At 42.0% G+C, this 17,566-nt stretch overlaps 1 protein-coding gene and 1 long non-coding RNA gene across 2 annotated transcripts in view; one reads left to right on the top strand and one right to left on the bottom strand.

Moving 5' to 3' along the window:
- The window catches only part of LOC122461156, a 140,289-nt gene that overhangs the window by 22,776 nt on the left and 99,947 nt on the right, over nt 1–17,566 (top strand). The gene's annotated exons all lie outside the window — the stretch shown is intronic.
- The window catches only part of NINJ1 (ninjurin 1), a 38,381-nt gene that overhangs the window by 9,385 nt on the left and 11,430 nt on the right, over nt 1–17,566 (bottom strand). Inside the window, exons 2-3 of the mRNA XM_038411647.2 lie at nt 9,171–9,405; nt 1,908–2,074 (exon numbers count right to left, since the gene is read on the bottom strand). Of these exons, the coding sequence (XP_038267575.1) occupies nt 1,908–2,074; nt 9,171–9,405 (402 nt within the window). The remainder of the gene's footprint in view (nt 1–1,907; nt 2,075–9,170; nt 9,406–17,566) is intronic.

The following is a 17,566-nucleotide window of genomic DNA, read 5'->3' on the forward strand; positions in this document are numbered from 1 at the left end:
GATTTCAGAACCTAGGCTGTGTCACTTGCTAAGTAATACCAGGAGTGACAAAGAGATTGAAATATCCATGTTAAGATGTTTAAAAGAAAACAAGGTAAGCCAGTACCAGAGGGAGGAATGGAGTCAGAAGGAACCTTTTGTTAAAGAAATTACACCTTTTAAACAAATCCTTCAAAAATTTGGGCACAGTCCTTGGACTAAACAAGCCCTAGCTGATGTCTGCACTATTTCGGACCTAGAGGATAGATTGGCTCCGTATATCCTCATATACAAACCTTCTAGTACTGCCAAAAGAGATGCAGCAGCAATTTGGTTGTTGTGGGAGGCATGTAAGGATTCTTATCTCCGCTTGTCTTGTAAACCTTCTTTCTCTAGAGACAAGGGTCACAGTCTACTGAGCCATTTTCATCATAAGCCAGTGAGGGAGGTGAGGAGAAGTTATCCTTCCTTGCACAGTCTCTGTTGTCTCCCAGACTCACTGACTCATCAGGGGGCAAAGGTGCGGGGGAGCCCAGGCCCACCCTCTACTCCGGGCTCCAGCCCAGGGACCCGATTAGAAACAGCTATGGTAGCTGACCTTTTAGAAAAATGACATATACAATTCCCTGGGCTCCTTCCCCCACACAGCAGCCCTCACTTCCTCAAGCTCCACTTCACCCTTACCGCAGGGCCTCCTTCCTTGTGCCTGATATGGTGTGTACTACTCAGCCTCTCCAACAGCGCAACTTCTTCCCACAGCTCCTGACATGCACCCCCACCTGACTAACTGGGAGGCTTTTAACTAGTTTCAGCCAGCTCCTGATTGGCTTCAGGTGTCCCAATCAACCTAGCATTCTCCTTGCCTTCTGGAAAGTCCTTAATTGGCCCCAAGTGTCTTAATTGACCTGGAGCAGCTGCCATTTCACTTATCCTGGTATTGGGGATTTGTTTAGCTTGGAGCTAATATATCTATCTCCCACTACTTTTCTATAGCCATCTGGCCTTGCCCTGTCACAAATCCTATGTTGAGGGTATAAGTGTGATGGTAGTCATACCCTGCTCTTGGGCTTGCATTCTGCACTGTGATGAATTTCAGCCAGAATGCAGCCTCTCAATGCTGCTGAGATATACATTTTGATCTTTCACAAGCTCTTCTACACTTACGTAGAAGGGTAAATCAGAGCCTCTTATTTTCAAGTACCTTCCACACTGAGGAGTAGCCTTACACTGCTCGGATGGGAGGAATAATACAGTTCTACCACATTTATCAAAGCAACCTATAGTGCAGAATTTCCTGGGTTGGGCTTCCTACAAACACGAAGCAGTGCATCCTGGGAAAACCACAGAGCACAGTAAATGAAGTCTAACGTCTCTGCTGCTGCCTAACACTGTATTGGGTTAACAATAAACCATACCAGTAACTTGGATAAAGTCTTTCATGTGTTAATAACTGAGTGGCATAGCAATATACTGCAAATGCAAACCTGCCTAGTAAAAAAGCTTTTGTAGTAGAAGGGTAAAAGTACAGTTTTCAGTTCCTTCATTGGCTTTGTGAGCACTGAGAAGAGGGAGTGGCTTTTCCTGAGGCATGCTCTCTATGACTTCACAGAGGGAACATGCAAGGGACCCCTCTTGGAGTACAAAACTGTCTTCTATATGCCTAAGTCTTTTTTGTGCTTTGCAGTCAAAATCCAGTATCAAATTCATCGATAATCCCTAGTATTTATAATCTCATTCAAGAACAGTGTGAAGAATACACTTGTTATCGCTCTACAGAGATCATACAGATAAACTTTAAAGGGGGAAATGGTCGCGTTCTTAAAAAACATGATTTTCAGGTTCTGATGAGGAGTGGGGGAGGCTGTATTAGTGGGTATGTCAGTCGGTGGCAGGTCAACAGAAAAAAATTTGAAAGGATCATAACTCACCTTCTTGTCACTTACGGTCTTGAGGCTGTCCTCAGCTGGCTGGTTTCTGCACTCAAAGGCGGTGATAAAAATATTCACAACTACTATAATGAACACCAGTCCAGTTGCAAGGTTATGGAGTACGTCCAGCTTGGCATGTTTTGCAGGGTTATTAAGGTCATATTTTACTTGAAAGGAAAAGAGAAAAGTGGTATTTTTACTATCAGAACACATTAACATACATGGTAAAAGCTTATTATTTATCTTGTGTAAGATTTCTCTTTACCCCTCACTAGATGCTAGACACATCCGTTCTGAAAAAGGGAAGTTAGCATTGCTGCCAATGTTACAAAATCTGAGGACTAATTTCATTTGTGATGATATGTAAATATCCTCTTATACTGTAAGAGCCAAATTCTGCTCTGAGATACATTTGTGCAGCTCCCACTGACTTGCTATGTGTAACTAGATGCAGAATGTAACCTACAGAAAAGATATCTCCAACACTTGTAGCAGTAATATTCCCTACAGTACATTTAATCTCTTTCCTTCCAAAAGGAAAACTGTCATAATGCAAAATTTAAGTATTTTTTATTATTTTACCTCTTGAAAACTTGTCTTTACTCATTTATCAGACGATCTACCAATGAGAACCAATAAAGTCTAGCCTCTTATGGCAGAATGGGCTGTACATCCTTTCTAGATAGCCCAATCAATCTCTCTCCCATCTGTTCCAGTAGGAGATTTCTGTACCTGCCCCCATATCTACCCACTGATGGCTATTCCTACGGCTTCTGGTTCTTATTTTTAGAAAGCAGGAGCATTATCTGTTTAACAGAGTGAAATTTCAAAGCATCACAGCTTGCAGTCACTCTTATTTTGAGCATCAGCTGTGTCAACATTGTTTTTTTATTTGCTTGCACTTTTCCTTGCTTTAACTGCTGAGGGGAGGACAAATAAGAGAAGATAAAATTAGATTGGTGTAGGCCTCATTTCCAGATCTTGTAAACTGTATATATGAGTAATATTAAATATGAATATGCTTGTGTAGGATTGTGTGACATCTGGCAGGACTGTTCAGCATTATGGCAAGCCAAAAATCTCCTCTGACTACTTTTTTCTCTAAACAGGGGCTCTGTAATTTATGGCCTGATTCAAATATCATTGAAGATGGTGGGCAGACTGTCATTGATTTCAGTGGGCTTTGGATCAGGCCTTTAAAGACAACTAATGAGAGGACATCCTACTACCAACCAAAGTTAGAGGAAGATACATAAATTATATAAACAAAAGAAAGAAATCTGAATAAAATGTTAAGTACCGTGCAGGCTCTGGCAGCAACAGTATCATAAACAGTGTTACCAAAACCCCTTGATGTGCAGTTTGCGAACTCTGTTATACGAATCAGGGTGGGGGGGTTTTAGCATATGGGTAGGGCCCTATCAAATTCACGGCCATGAAAAACATGTTATGGACCGTGAAAGCTGGTCTTTTGTGTGCTTTTACCCTATACTATACAGATTTCACAGGGGAGACTAGCATTTCTCAAAATTGGGGGTCCTGACCTAAAAGGGAGTTGCAGGGGGTCGTGGTATTACCACTCCTTACTTCTGCACTGCCTTCAGAGCTGGGCAGCGGAGAGTGGCAGCGCCTGTAGGCCAGGTGCCCAGCTCTGAAGGCAGTGCCCCGCCAGAAGCAGTGCTGAAGTAAGGGTGGCGATACCATACCATGCTACCCTTACTTCTGCACCGCTGCTGGCAGCGGCTCTGCCTTCAGAGCTGGGCTCCCAGCCAGCACCACTGCTCTCCAGCTGCCCAGCTCTGAAGGCAGCAACACCACCAGCAGCAGCACAGAAGTAAGGGTAGCAGTTCTGCAGCCTCCCCTACAATAATCTTGCGACCCACTCCCACAACTCCTATTTGGGGTCAGGACCCCTATGATTACAACATGATGAAATTTCAGATTTAAATAGCTGTGATCATCGATTTTATTATTTTTAAAATCCTATGGCTGTGAAATTGATCAAAATGGACCATGAATTTGGTAGAGCCCTATGTGTGGGCATTGTCAACACTGAAGAACTACTGACCCCATTTGTAACTGAGTTAGTTTAAGTACAAATGGTTCAGTGAATCCCAGCTAGCCATGCTGAATTAGTTTATGACCCATTTCAGGTTTGCCCTGCAACAGTGCTAGCGGTGCCCTAAACTCTCTCGATTCCAATGGCTTCTGGGGATCTGTCCCATAGTTCTCGGCTCTGTTCCCAGAAGCAGCGTGCTGTGAGAGACTTTCCAAGCCAGCCAGAGCACTGTGGGGCAGTAGTGGGGGGACTGTTTGACCATTTCAGCTATTCTGCACGTACACTGACACTAAAACTTGTTGGGAGTTAACCCAGCATCCAACCCTGAAAAAACAGGTTGTATAGCGTTGCTGGTAGTATGCTTGTCATTTGTGTGTGTGGAGGTGTCTTCTAACATCTTCTGGATCATTGTAATGCATGGCAGTTCCAGACAAATGAACTACAACTCCTTTTCTTGTAGTATTTAAGAAAAGGGTTTATTAAGGCTGGCTGCTGGTGGGGGGAAAAAAGACAATGTATATGTACCTAGAGGATCTCATGTGTTAGACACCATGTTATAGAGAAATGTCATTTTGATGATTCATCAAAATTGGGGGCGAGGAAGTACGTAAAATACAGCTCCATCTAGTAAAGCAGAACTCTGAGATTTCAGATGGAATTATAGTAATCCTATTTCATTATTATAGTACTAAACATGCAGCTAACCTCAACCGTTCTTTAGTACAGTTATTCTTAAACCTTTTGTCATAGTAATCCAATCCCACTATCATTTCAGGCAGCCTAAACTATTTCAAAATACTCTATTTTTCCCCATTCTAAAAAGTTGTTAACGCTGCCATGGCACCTTCAAGGAAAAGTGGCAGAAAACCAGTCTCTCCAAAGGACAGGCAATGTGTAATCTTCCATCAGTTTCAAACCAGAAGGAAATAGCGAACTTATTTCTCAAATAGCAGACCCATTCTGTACTTGGTTTGTGTTTGTGACAGGGAATACTGGCTCTTTATGGCAGGCTCATGGCCCTGTTGTTGGTTCAACCCAGAACAGGGGAATTCTTCGGAGTTCTTGTTCCCACTTCTGATGGGAGTTGGAGGCTCACAGCAAGGAATGATGAGAAGGAGTGCCAGGATATATTTTGCCTCGCAGTGCGACCACTCTGGGCCTCATCTGAGCAATTGGAGGAAGCTGCCTAGATAGCTGGAGAGAGAATCCTGGGAGCAAGAGTGGCCTTGAACAAGGACACATTCCGGGGAGGGTGGTTGGGTGTTGGACTGAGCGCTTGCCACCCCCTCTTTCAAAGCCCAAGTTTGGAGTTTCTAGGGGAGGATGGGAGAAAGAGGGAGAAGAGTTGCTGATCTTCTCTAGAGAAGGGTGAAAACTGGCATACTCTGGGCCTGATCTATAACAAAAGAAAAGAGACTGAATAATGGCTTCAATGTCCATTACCCTGAAAGGGGGGGGATGGGGAAGTTTTTGTTTAGCCAGAGAGCTAACCTGTCTGTCCAACAACCATATACTGAGGCAGCAAATATATCTGCACTGTGAAAGGCAAGCTGCCTTTACAGTTTCTCATGCCTTCATTCCATTTATACCAAGGAGGAGTCCACCTTGATTGCTTTTGATCTCCACCGTGGTTAGTGCAGGGGTGCTGGAACAATTTGCATAGTGCGGGTGCTGAGAGCCATTGAACCAAACTGTAAACCCTGTCTAGAATTGAAACCACTTCAAGCTAGGGGGTGCAATAGCACCCCCAGCATCCCTAGTTCCAGCACCTATGTGGCAGCGTGTCACTGGGGAAGAGCCTCTCAAATAGAGCTCTGAATTGCTTAGGGTGTTCCTATAAGTCATGCCAACACTTGACACATCTAGAAATTCACAGGTAGCAAGTGCTAATCTTAAAGCACCAGCTAAATGTGCTGGCTGAACACCACTCTGCTTACTAAGTGGGCTGCTACACAGCTGCCTTATCTCTAGCTTCTGAACAGAGTTTTGGTGTAGCGCCCAAATAGAACACATTACAGGTTGACAAAAGGTATGCGTTAGAGAAGCAAGGTCCACATCTGAAAGAAGATTGCAGCCTGCTAGCCAGATGTAAATGTTAAAAAGCAGTGTCTGCCACTGCTGAGAGAGGGATTATTCAGCAGCAATGGAGCTCAAACCAGTCTCAGCAACAATCAATGAAGACATTAAAGATTTAATTTCTGCCATTTATTCAGGCTGCTTTCTCTAATGCAGGGGTTCTCAAACTGTGGGTCAGGACTCCTCGGGGGGTCGCGAGGTTATTACATGGTGGGTTGCGAGCTGACAGCCTCCACCCCAAATCCTGCTTTGCCTCCAGCATTTATAATGGTGTTAAATATATAAAAAAGTGTTTTTTTTTTTATTTTAAAAGTGGGGTCGCACTCAGAGGCTTGCTATGTGAAAAGGGGTCACCAGTACAAAAGTTTAAGAACCACTGCTGTAACCCATCATCACTCCTGTCTTATCTGAATTGAGTTGCAGCCAATTAGATCTCTATTCCCCAATCTCCTCCAGACACTGGCAAAGGCACTCTTCTCTCTCCTGGCTGGATGAGAAGAGAAAGAAACAAAGCTGGGTGCCATCGGCGTATCCAAGACACCACAGCCCATGCATCCTCCCTAACTGGGAACTTCCCCCTTGGAACAGGAGGCTGCCGTCTCAGTTGTGCTGTACAGAAAGCTAATTAAGCAAAACAGCAGCCAATGAGAAATCTGGGGTGGAGGGAGGGGGGGTTCTTTAAGTGCCCTGTGTGAACTCTGGCTACTGCTTTCCAGACTTCTTTTTTACATATGGAAAAACACAAATATCTTACGGGCTTAATTTCAAAAGAAGAGCCTTTCAAATCTACCTGAGAAATGTTCATATATATATATATGACTGTCAGTAGCAAAGGGCTGATCCAATGCCTTCTGAAGTCAGTAGGACTCCCACTTATTTCAATGGGCTGTGGCGCAGACCCTTATTGAGGGGCTGTTGGTAAAAACCTAAGCCTCTCCTCCGGCAACTTGCATAAGCATCTCAGGTCAACTCTTTAAACTTGAGCTGCAGATATTTTCGGTGTCTGTTTCCTTTTGACTAAGTGATTCTTATGAATTCTACAGCCCCAGATACAGGCCTTTTCTAAAAACTTTGCAAAGTGATGCTAGAATTTCACTACACATCTCACTCCTGTGATGGCAAAGTATATGCAAAGACTATCAAAGATTCTGATAGTGACAATGCAAATGATTCTACTTTCAAAAATGTTTTGGAAGAAAGCTGCATAATTCCTTGGTGCTCTCCACTCTCATCCCAGAGATGCATGTTAGCAAATTCTAGGTTTAGTCCGTTAGCACCATTTATTTGGAATTTTCCACCAAAATGGATACTGGACCACTAATGCAACCATGGGATTGGTGTATAGGAAATGGATTCCCCTGTACCCACCCTCCATACACATCCCTTCTACTGAGGTCAGTGTTTTGCATAAGGAGCACAGGATCAAGCCCTTTGCCTACACAACACAGTTGCTCTGTTAATTTAGAAGGAGTCTAACTTTAAACTCAGAACTTGGATAACTAGTTCGTGGGTCTTGGATTTTCATATGTAGTATAAATACAGAAATTCCTAATGCTGGTACAGTAAATGTTGGTATTTTGAAAAAAATCAATAAAAATGCTGCATTAATTTCCAGCTGCATGAAACTGCAATGAGGTCTGTAAATTCGAGGATAATAGAAAATGCAAAAAGCAGAACTCGGATTCTACATACCCTCTGTATTAAATAATTTGGATTAAATCAATGGCAACATTCCCATTGAAGCCCAATGCAGCTAGGATTTCACCCTCCATCTTTAAATGAGTCCTAATAATAAATATATCATCTTAAATATTTTTCAGAAAAAGTATAAATGCTTTCTCTACTGATGTTTTCTTTAGTCTTATCAGTAATCAGACACATGTAACACTGGTAATAATGAATATTAATAGTGACAATAAGTTCAAAATCAAAGTAATTTTGATACTTGTGCTAGAATCTCCTTGCCAGTCCAGAAGATGGTCCCCAGGCATAGACATATCAGCTTTTACTCTGATGTTATATGTCCTGTTGGCCCAAAAGTCAAGATGAAGTGATGGTAGCTTGATCATGGGTTAGACATGTCTTTGGTGTGAAGAAATTCTACCTTAGCTGTTTGTTAGCTACACCATTCCTCAAACAGAATCCAGGATCTTGCCTTTGAACAATTCTCTAATAATTTATGGCTGTCAATCCATTTCTTTCAAGGGATTATATACCAATAAGAGATGCTAGAAAGAGTGAATCTCTTCTTCTTAGCTTTAAGTCCAGTTAATACTTCTATAAATCACTAGTGTCCAAAACCTGTAATAACTTTGGCATCCTTGACTATATCTTTCCATTGTTCTTTGTATGATACATGTGGTAACAAGAATGTCAGTATTCTAAAATACTCCTTAATGCCATTTATGGTACATGCAGTAATATCAGTTCCCCTATTTACCTCATAAGGCTGGGAGTTTTCAAATAAGTTGATTTTATTCTTACCAATCCTTATGCTGATGTCTAGTACTCAGGACCAAATTCTGCTTTCACTCACACCGGTTTAAAGCTGTTAAAGCCAATGTATAGCATCAGTGTAAAAGAAATTTGGGGTGGGGGTGTATCTTGTGATAAACTAAAGAAAACATCTAGGATACCACTATTAGTCTGTGACATTAGTAATGTGGGGGTGGAGGACTGTAGTGTCACTTCTAATAAAGATGTTGGGGTGGAGATGTAATCTACTCTTTTACTGCTGTTGCTACAGAATAACTTTTTGGTCATTCCTTAACACTCTGTTGCCTCTAATTGCATGAGGCTATGGTGCATAAAGAACCTACCCTATATAGATTTTTTGTTGTTGTTGTTTAATGTGCACTGTATTTAACTATGTTCCTTGGTCTTCCAGCCTCATTGAAATAATAGTCCATTTTCCTGCAGTCAGCAATTAAAAATGAGGAAGCTTATCAGCAATCCACTTTCCCCAGTGAAAAGGAAGCCAACATACTAAAAACATTTCCTGTATTCTGTAACTGAATTTTAACCTATTCTGAGACAAAGCCATTCAAATAGCTTTCTTTCCAAAAGGAAAATATAAAAACAGGGTTAATCCTATAGGAAAAATAAATAGTAATGTTCTTAATACGTACCAAGGAATATCAGGAGCACACCCACGCCAATTTGAAGTATGAGGGATATGCTGATGAGAACAATAAGTGGGATGTAGAATGAGAAGGAAGGTCCTTGCTCCATTACTGCTTTCAACTGGGATGCATTGGCCATCAGAAGAGCAATGTCCAACATGCTCTCTGCAGCACTCTTCTTATTGGCGTAGTGGTTAATATTAATGGGTCCATGTCCTTGCAGCCAGCGTTGTGATCTAGGCTGAAAGTTAAAAAAAATTCCAGTTATCGATTCATCGAGTTTAACAGGATAGCGAGCTAAAGAAGGGACTTTGGACCAGGGACTTATTTCCCTAATAGTTCTGCTCATCTCTGTACTGCTCTCATCTGTTTCTGTGTGCTCACACTTACCAAGAGCCTCTCACCAGGAAGCAATAGAATGTGCCTGGACTTAAGGCAGATGTATTCAAATGTACTAACTGTTAGAAGCATGTGCATCAGAATTTCCATGTCACAAGAGACAGAAAGTTTGGGGAATCTGGATAATCTAAAGGCTGAGAAGTGTAGAAATTGGATTGCTTTTAAACATTTTTAAAACCAGGGTCATACATTAAACCAGCAGTTCTCAACCAGAGGTACGTGTACCCCTGGGGGTACATCAACACATCTAGATATTTACCTAGTTTTACAATAGGCGACATAAAAAGCACTAGCGAAGTCCGTACAAACTAAAATTTCATACAATTACTTGTTTATACTGTTCTATATACTATACACTGAAATGTAAGTACAATATTTAAATTCCAATTGATTTATTTTATAATTGTATGGTAAAAATGAGACCGTGAGCAATTTTTCAGTAATAGTGTGCTGTGACACTTTTTTTTCTATTTTTAGGTCTGATTTTGAAAGCAAGTAGTTTTTAAGTGAGGTGAAACCTGGGGATATGCAAGACAAATAAGACACCTGAAAAGGGTACAGTAGTCTGGAACGGTTGGGAGCCACTGCTTTAAACACCCACTATACTGGATGAAACTCCTCCCTATGTGGGACAAGACCTATGCACCACCTGAGTCATTCAATAAATCTATTTGGGGATTTGTTGGATTAAACTGCTGCATAAGCCTTTGTGCCATCCAGATACACTGGTGGATATTCCCATGCTGCGCCCGCCCCAATACGTATGTGGATATTCCATTTCTGATCTCATGTGATGGGAAATGATTAAGACACTCCTCCCCATCTCTCCAACCCCCCCCCCCCCACACACACACACACACCCTCCCGCTACAAAGGCAATGGACTTTTTGTTTTGAAAGGTCAGGGGATTTCCAACAGCAAAAGAGCAGTAATCTATTGGAGAAAGCAGTAGACATAGCAGGTCTGTTCTCTCTTGCTTTTTTTCCTTCCTCATCCTTTAGGATATCAGTAAAACGCTGTCATTGGCAACAGATTTCTAAAGAAATTAGGCACCCGGTGAGATTTTCAAAACTGACTAAAAACACCTTATGTTGTGGCTGTGTTGGTCCCAGGGTATTAGAGAGACAAGGAGGATGAGTTAATATCTTTTATTTGGACCAGCTTCTGTTGGTGAGAGCTACAAGCTCTTGAGCTTACACAGAGCTCTTCTTCAGAAGCTCGAGAGCTTGTCTCTCTCACCAACAGAAGTTGATCCAATAAAAGATATTAACTCACCCACCTTGTCTGTCTCAAAGCAGGTTAGGCACCTACCTCCCTTTGACCTCTTTAAAAAATCTAAATGTGCCCTTGGTACACACTTGAAACCATGAACCAAATTATGCCTTCTGTTACACTCATGTAGCACAACTATATACCCAGGCACCTCTACCCACCTCCATGAAGTTGCACAGGCATAAGAGGGAGCAAAATATAGATCTTCAATGTCTGATTTAATAACTCTTCTTCCTTACTGAATGTTCAATTATGCAAACAACTTCCTTTTCTCTTGGGTGACTAACTGTATATGAGGCTCCCTCTTGTCCATATCTTTGGTTTCTAACTACTTCAATATAGTTTCTTTTGAAAGATTATAAAAAGTGCCATGGCTGGGTTTTTTTTGGTTTTGGGTTTTTTAACTCCCATTTGTTAGGGATATTTTTACTGTATAAATGTTTTCTTTGGAAAGGCTAAGCACTGTGGGGAAAAGTCTCTATTTAAAGGTTACTAGAGTCAGAAGACGCTCTCTAATTAAACTGGTCATTGGCTGTGATCAAAGCATCCAAACTTCCAGTTTCAAAGCCAGTTCTGCCATTGTCCATCCTGTGCTTGTTGTCTTTGAAGCTAGAAAAATTTCAGTGCATTAAATTTTTTATGCTATATCATATAACTGCCCAGTTCTTTGCAAGAGAACAAACTGCAACATTTGACCGCTTTTCTCTGGACACAATTTAAATAATGTACTGAGAGGAAAAATATCATGCTGCATGAAGGGTGCATATGTCAGATCTATACTCCAAGGTCACATGAGTTCAAGTTTTTCCATCCACAGTTAGTTAGGAGGAACAGAAGATGGTTTTCAAAGGGCCATGTGACATTGACCATTAAGCACATATCCCAAGGAACTCAAAAGAAGATTAAAAAACTAGGAAGGCATGACAAAGACTCTTTTGCTCAATGCTGCCTCCTCTTAGATGAACTCCTAAACTGGAAACAGATAGCTGCATGTGGTACTGAATGTGGTAGACACTGACAAATTAAAAATGACATTAGGTGATGTGGATGTTTCTTGAAAGAATTGAAAGTAGGGATGTTCAAAATTTTTCCATGGAAACTCTTTGACAGAAAAATTGGGTCTTTGACTAAATATTTTTTCAGATAAAGTGTCTATGTTGCACAGAAATTTTTCATCCAAAACCTGAACATTTTGATTCAAAATGGTGCTGCATGCCTTAGGTTCCCATTCTCCTCAATGGGCAGGGTTGTCCGGCTGGACTGCATCTCTCATGATGGGATATTAGATGGATGGGATCTGAGTTACCCAGGAAAGAATTTTCTGTAGTATCTGGCTGGCGAATCTTGCCCATATGCTCAGGGTTTAGCTGATTGCCATATTTGGGGTCGGGAAGGAATTTTCCTCCAGGGCAGATTGGAGAGGCCCTGGTGGTTTTTCGCCTTCCTCTGTAGCATGGGGCATGGTTGACTTGAGGGAGGCTTCTCTGCTCCTTGAAGTCTTTAAACCATGATTTAAGGACTTCAATAGCTCAGACATAGGTGAGGTTTTTCGTAGGAGTGGGTGGGTGAGATTCTGTGGCCTGCGCTGTGCAGGAGGTCGGACTAGATGATCAGAATGGTCCCTTCTGACCTTAGTATCTATGAATCTATGAGACAGCAGTGATGGGGATGAAGCCATTTAATCATAGCCTCACACAGAGGGCTTGATTACTGAGACTTGGCTCATGTTGAAAAGAGGAAGTGTTAATTTTTCAGATCCAAACTTCAGTCAGTCAGAAATATCTATTTATTTAGCTTTGTTTAGGTCCTATGATATTTAATTTTTTTTTTTTTTTAAAACCCAACCCTATTTGCCCCAGTTTCCTGGGGGGGAAAAGGACATGGACACATGCTACTGAATCACTTATATAAACATTACAGTTCCTCAAATGATAGCGTCTCCCTAACAGAAGTGAAAACCCATGTGGCTGTGTTCCCATTACCTTCAAGGAAAAGCAGCGTAAAATAAATGTTGAAACTATTGAGCAAAAAGACATAGACTAATATCACCTATTATTAATTGTACAGTACAGGCCATATTCTGCCTGTGGCTGCAAACATGTAATGCCAACAACATCAAAAAGTTGCACAAGCATAACAGCAGAATTTGGCCTGTGTGATTCTATTGAAAATAACTTTTTTTTTTAAATTTTTATGAATTATAAAACTGATCCCATTTGTGGGGTTTTGCAATAAGTCCATAACTGAGGAAGCATAACAATATCTGATCAGGTATCTGCTGGCTAATTGTTTGCTTCTTCCTGCCAAAGAAACTGACTTAGAATGCAATATTTGACATATAGGTAAATAGTAAGATTGGTTTGACCCAGGCTCCAATTCTAAATGAAGAAAGCAGACTGCGAACTGGTGCAAAGTTATTTTGCACCCTAGGCAAAACGTCCACCTTGCGCCCCCCTCTCTCCTCCCCCCGGAGCATCGCTTATTATAAACTTTAAAAAATGAATACTGAATAATGTGGCATTGTTCATTAGAATTAATACACATTCGGCTTGAAAATTTATTCTTTCTTCTTTTTGCTTATCCGCCTTCCACTTACGAAATTGTGCCCCAGACAATTTTTTCTCTATCTGCCATGAGGCTGCATCAATTGAAAACGAAAAAAATTAAATTTTATTTCTATCAGTTCTTTTTCTTGTTCACTATTAAAAGTAAAGGATAGAGAATACATGTCACTTACTAACTATGAGTCACTATTTGAATTTCATCAACTGTTTGACGTAAACATTTATTAAGAGATCAAGATGACTCTTCCTTGAAATTAAGCAATATTGATTGTAATCGGAAATACACCCTTTTTAGTCACACATACTTCCTTCCTTCATATCAAAATCTACTACGTTTTATTCTACCTTTAGAATATCCAATTGTTGTTAATAAAATTTATAAAATTAGAATGGTGGATACTCCATCATACAACAACTGACAATCAATATGACAAATTTCAAAAACCTACACACACACATTCGCACATGATAAACATATACACTCAGATACTGAACATACACACACAATTGACACAAAGTATTAGCAAAATGATGCAGCAGCAATTGCCAGAGTCTTAGATCTGAAACAACTCAACAAAAATAGTTAGTCCCAGTTGACAACTTCAGAAAACTAGTGAACGTAGCTTTATAAACAGCCTGTCAGAATGGGTGATGGCTGCGCGCGATGAGAAAAAATGACGTCCTTGCCACTATATACCATAGTGAAGCAGTACACTTATGCCCACAATGCAGAGTTGGCATAGGCTATAGCTGTAATGTATGAGAGAACGACAAGTTAAAATGCAAGTTCAACAACATTTCTCTTTTCTTTATTCATTTGTTTTCCGACAATAGTGTAAAAAAAAAAAATTGGGGGGCACCGCTTTTTGGCTCCCCCAAATCTTGGCACCCTTGGCAGCCACCTAGTGGTTACACTGGCCCTATTCCCTATGCATATTGCAATAAAGTCTTTAGGGCCCAATCTTGGAGCTCTCTCTGTTTTCCCTTTGGCTTCAATGGGAGTGGGAACATGGCCTTAAATAATTTACTTTAATTTACAACTCTTCATTAACTACATGTAAATGGACTGGGGCTCATTCTGCTTTAATTTCCATCTGTGGATACAATAGGGTGCTCGTGCATCAGAGTGAAACTTGGCCCAGTCCTTATACCAGGAAAAGCACGCCCACATTTTTAAACATCCTGGGAGGATGGGGGACATGGAGGATTAATATCCTGATTCATTAAATTATCTATTATAGTATATTATAGTCTATTATAGCCACTGGGTTCCAGCCCCACAAAAGGGTTATAGTCAATAGACAGCCTTAGTCACCGACCTCCTGTTCTGAGCTACTGTTGAGCACTGTGTTTTGGGCTTTTGTGGTAAACAAGTACAGTAATTTGGGTTTGAGTTGCTTTTCAACAATAACTACTTTAAATATCGGGGAAAGTAAGGCATGAAGAGAATACCTACACTTGATATTCTAGTGTCCACGCAACTGAATTCATGTCCCATTTGTTAAGTTTTTAGTATTGACATTTTATATGGTGACTCTAACGCTCTCAGAAACTCAGATGCAGCTGTTCTAACAAGTTAACAAATTCATCACTGAAAAATGTCAGTCCTCTACTATACGCAAGTATTTCCAAACACCCTTTAGCTGAGGAAATGGTGGTATTTATCGCTTTTTATTTGGGGAGAGGGAAAATGTAACTAGAAAAGTTCCAATAACTTCTACTCCCTCATTAGGGAGAGGTACTTCCCATCTGGCAAGAGAAGAGGAAAGAAACAGTGCATGGATTAGTGTGTCAGAATTGAAGATTGGCATGCTGGAAAATCAGTTTAAGGCAACTGCTGAAAATACTGATTTAGCCAGTACTACTGCAGAGGCTTTGCTGTCTACGGCAGTTAGAATCAGAAAAAAAGGCATGTTAGATAGCAATATCTGTGTTTAAATACTATGTAGGAGGAAAGCAGGAAATTATTTCATACTGTGATTAAGAAACAGCATGCAGCTGGCAGGTACTAGTAAATTAGATCTCTGTGCAGCAGCTTCTTGGCTTTAGAAGATTTAAGCCTGAAGCAAAGTGAGACACAGAAGCAAGGTCTATGCTAAAGCTTGAACTGGACTTACAATAACTGTCCAAAATGCTTTTTGCTATGCGGCTATAAAATGCCATCCAGTGCTCGCTGCGACGATGCTGTAACAGTGCCATGTATTTAACCAGTGCTTTCCATTTTATAAGCACTGTTCAAAAACCACAGGGTATCTACCTTTTCCCCTCCATAAGGGCAACATTTGCCGCCTGCAGAAGAGCTGGGCTTGCTCTCTTCTGCAGTGGCTCCTGGCACCCTGTGGCTCTGTCCAGTTCTAATGTAGCTTTATGCTATATCTACACTGCAAAATGAAGGTGTGACTATAGCATGGATAGACATGCCTATGCTAGCTTTAATCTAGCTAGCCTGGATGACAATAGTAATGTAGATGTGATGGCACAGATTTAGCTACAGGCTAGCAACCAGAGTGTGTACACAGGCTTCCTGCAGGGTTTGTACTCTGGATGCCAGCCTTTGCTGCCACATTTATGCTGTTACCAATGCTAGCTAGATTAAAGCTAGCATGGCTTTGCCTATGTGTGCTACAATTACCCCTTCACTTGCAGGCTGGAATACTGCTAATACTGGTGGCACTTCCTCTGCCAGTGCCTGGCCCTTTTTAAGGAGCTTCCCACACAGAGGGGAGACTACAAATAAATTGGCACAGATTCCAACTATAGTAACACTTTCCAGAGAGTGCAAGATAGATTAAGTGTTTCCACTACAGAGAGACCCTCCCCCAGTCAGTGGAAGGCTGGATCTTCAGAGGGCCTTCTTGTATTTGGGGCAGGAGTGATGGTGTGACTCTATTTCCCCCTTCCTACAAATGTATACAGGAAGGATTAAGATCCAGCTACAAAAGGTTCTTTCCATGCACATGTCTCCCTTACTGTTTTTTCCAACATGCTTATTTTACCCCAACTGTGTAAAGATCCATAAGGAGCAGTGAGAGGACACCTGCTGCCAGACAGCTCATGGAGTAGTGGGGAGACAATTCTATGAAGAAATATATTCCCCATCCTTTTTTCCTGGAGCTCTCTGCATAAATGTGGCTGGGATAAAGCTGTTTCCCGGCCTCACTGTCAGTGCCTTACCTTAATAGCCTTGCACACACCAGAGAATTGCATCCCTGCAATATGCAACTAACCTTACTTGGATAGGTCTAGATGACATGCAATAAAAAATGTAAGCAACTCTCAGCACTACACTAGAGCAAGTACTGTTACTATCACTCATGGAGCTACACCAGTGGATGTATAACTTTGGGCGATCTGCCTAATGTAGATGTGGTCTTGGTTTACATGAGCCCTGCCATGAGCAGGGGTGAAAGTAAGTTGAGTGACTTACCAATATGCTGGGGCCACCTCTGGCTCCCGGAAGGGGCAGGGTCTAAGGCAGAAGGGGCGGGGCTGAGGGGATCAGAGCCAGCCCCAGCCCACCCTTTAAGGTAAGTGCCCCTTCCCCTCTTCTCCCTTCCCCTCTCCCACCAGGGTAGCAGTAGCAGCCCGGGACTCTGGGGGCAATCTGAAGGGCCTGCGGCTCCCCTGTTTCTACCGCCCCAGTCCTTTAAATAGCCCCCGGAGCCCTGGAGTAGCGGCAGAGGGGCTCCGATGGCTATTTACAGGGCAGGGGTGGTAGAAGCAGGGGAGTCCCTGGCCCTTTAAATAGCCACTGGAGCCCGGCTACCCCAGGGCTCCAGCAGCGAGGCTCTAACAATTTAAAGGGCCTAGGGCTCCGGAGGCAATTTAAAGGGCCTGGGGCTCCAGCCACTGCTAGGAGCCCCAGGCCCTTTAAATTGCCCCCTGGGGAAGCCAGGCTGCCTCAGTACGGCGCATCGGCTCTTGCCAGTACGCCGTACCAGGGCGTAACGGCTTACTTTCACCTCTGGCCGTGAGCCAGTGCTGGATGTGATGATGGTGAGTCTTGTCCCAAGCAACTAAAACATCAATACTACTGGCATGTTTCTGCACCACTGCAAATACTTTGCATCTTTGCTCATAGAGTGGTGTGATGCAATCCTGTGCCATGTTCCTACCACCAGAATTATCTAGTATCGACAAGTTACTGACTATATGGGGGGGGGGAGA

The sequence above is a fragment of the Dermochelys coriacea genome, chromosome 7, assembly GCF_009764565.3.
Source record: "Dermochelys coriacea isolate rDerCor1 chromosome 7, rDerCor1.pri.v4, whole genome shotgun sequence".
Lineage (NCBI taxonomy): Eukaryota > Metazoa > Chordata > Testudines > Dermochelyidae > Dermochelys > Dermochelys coriacea.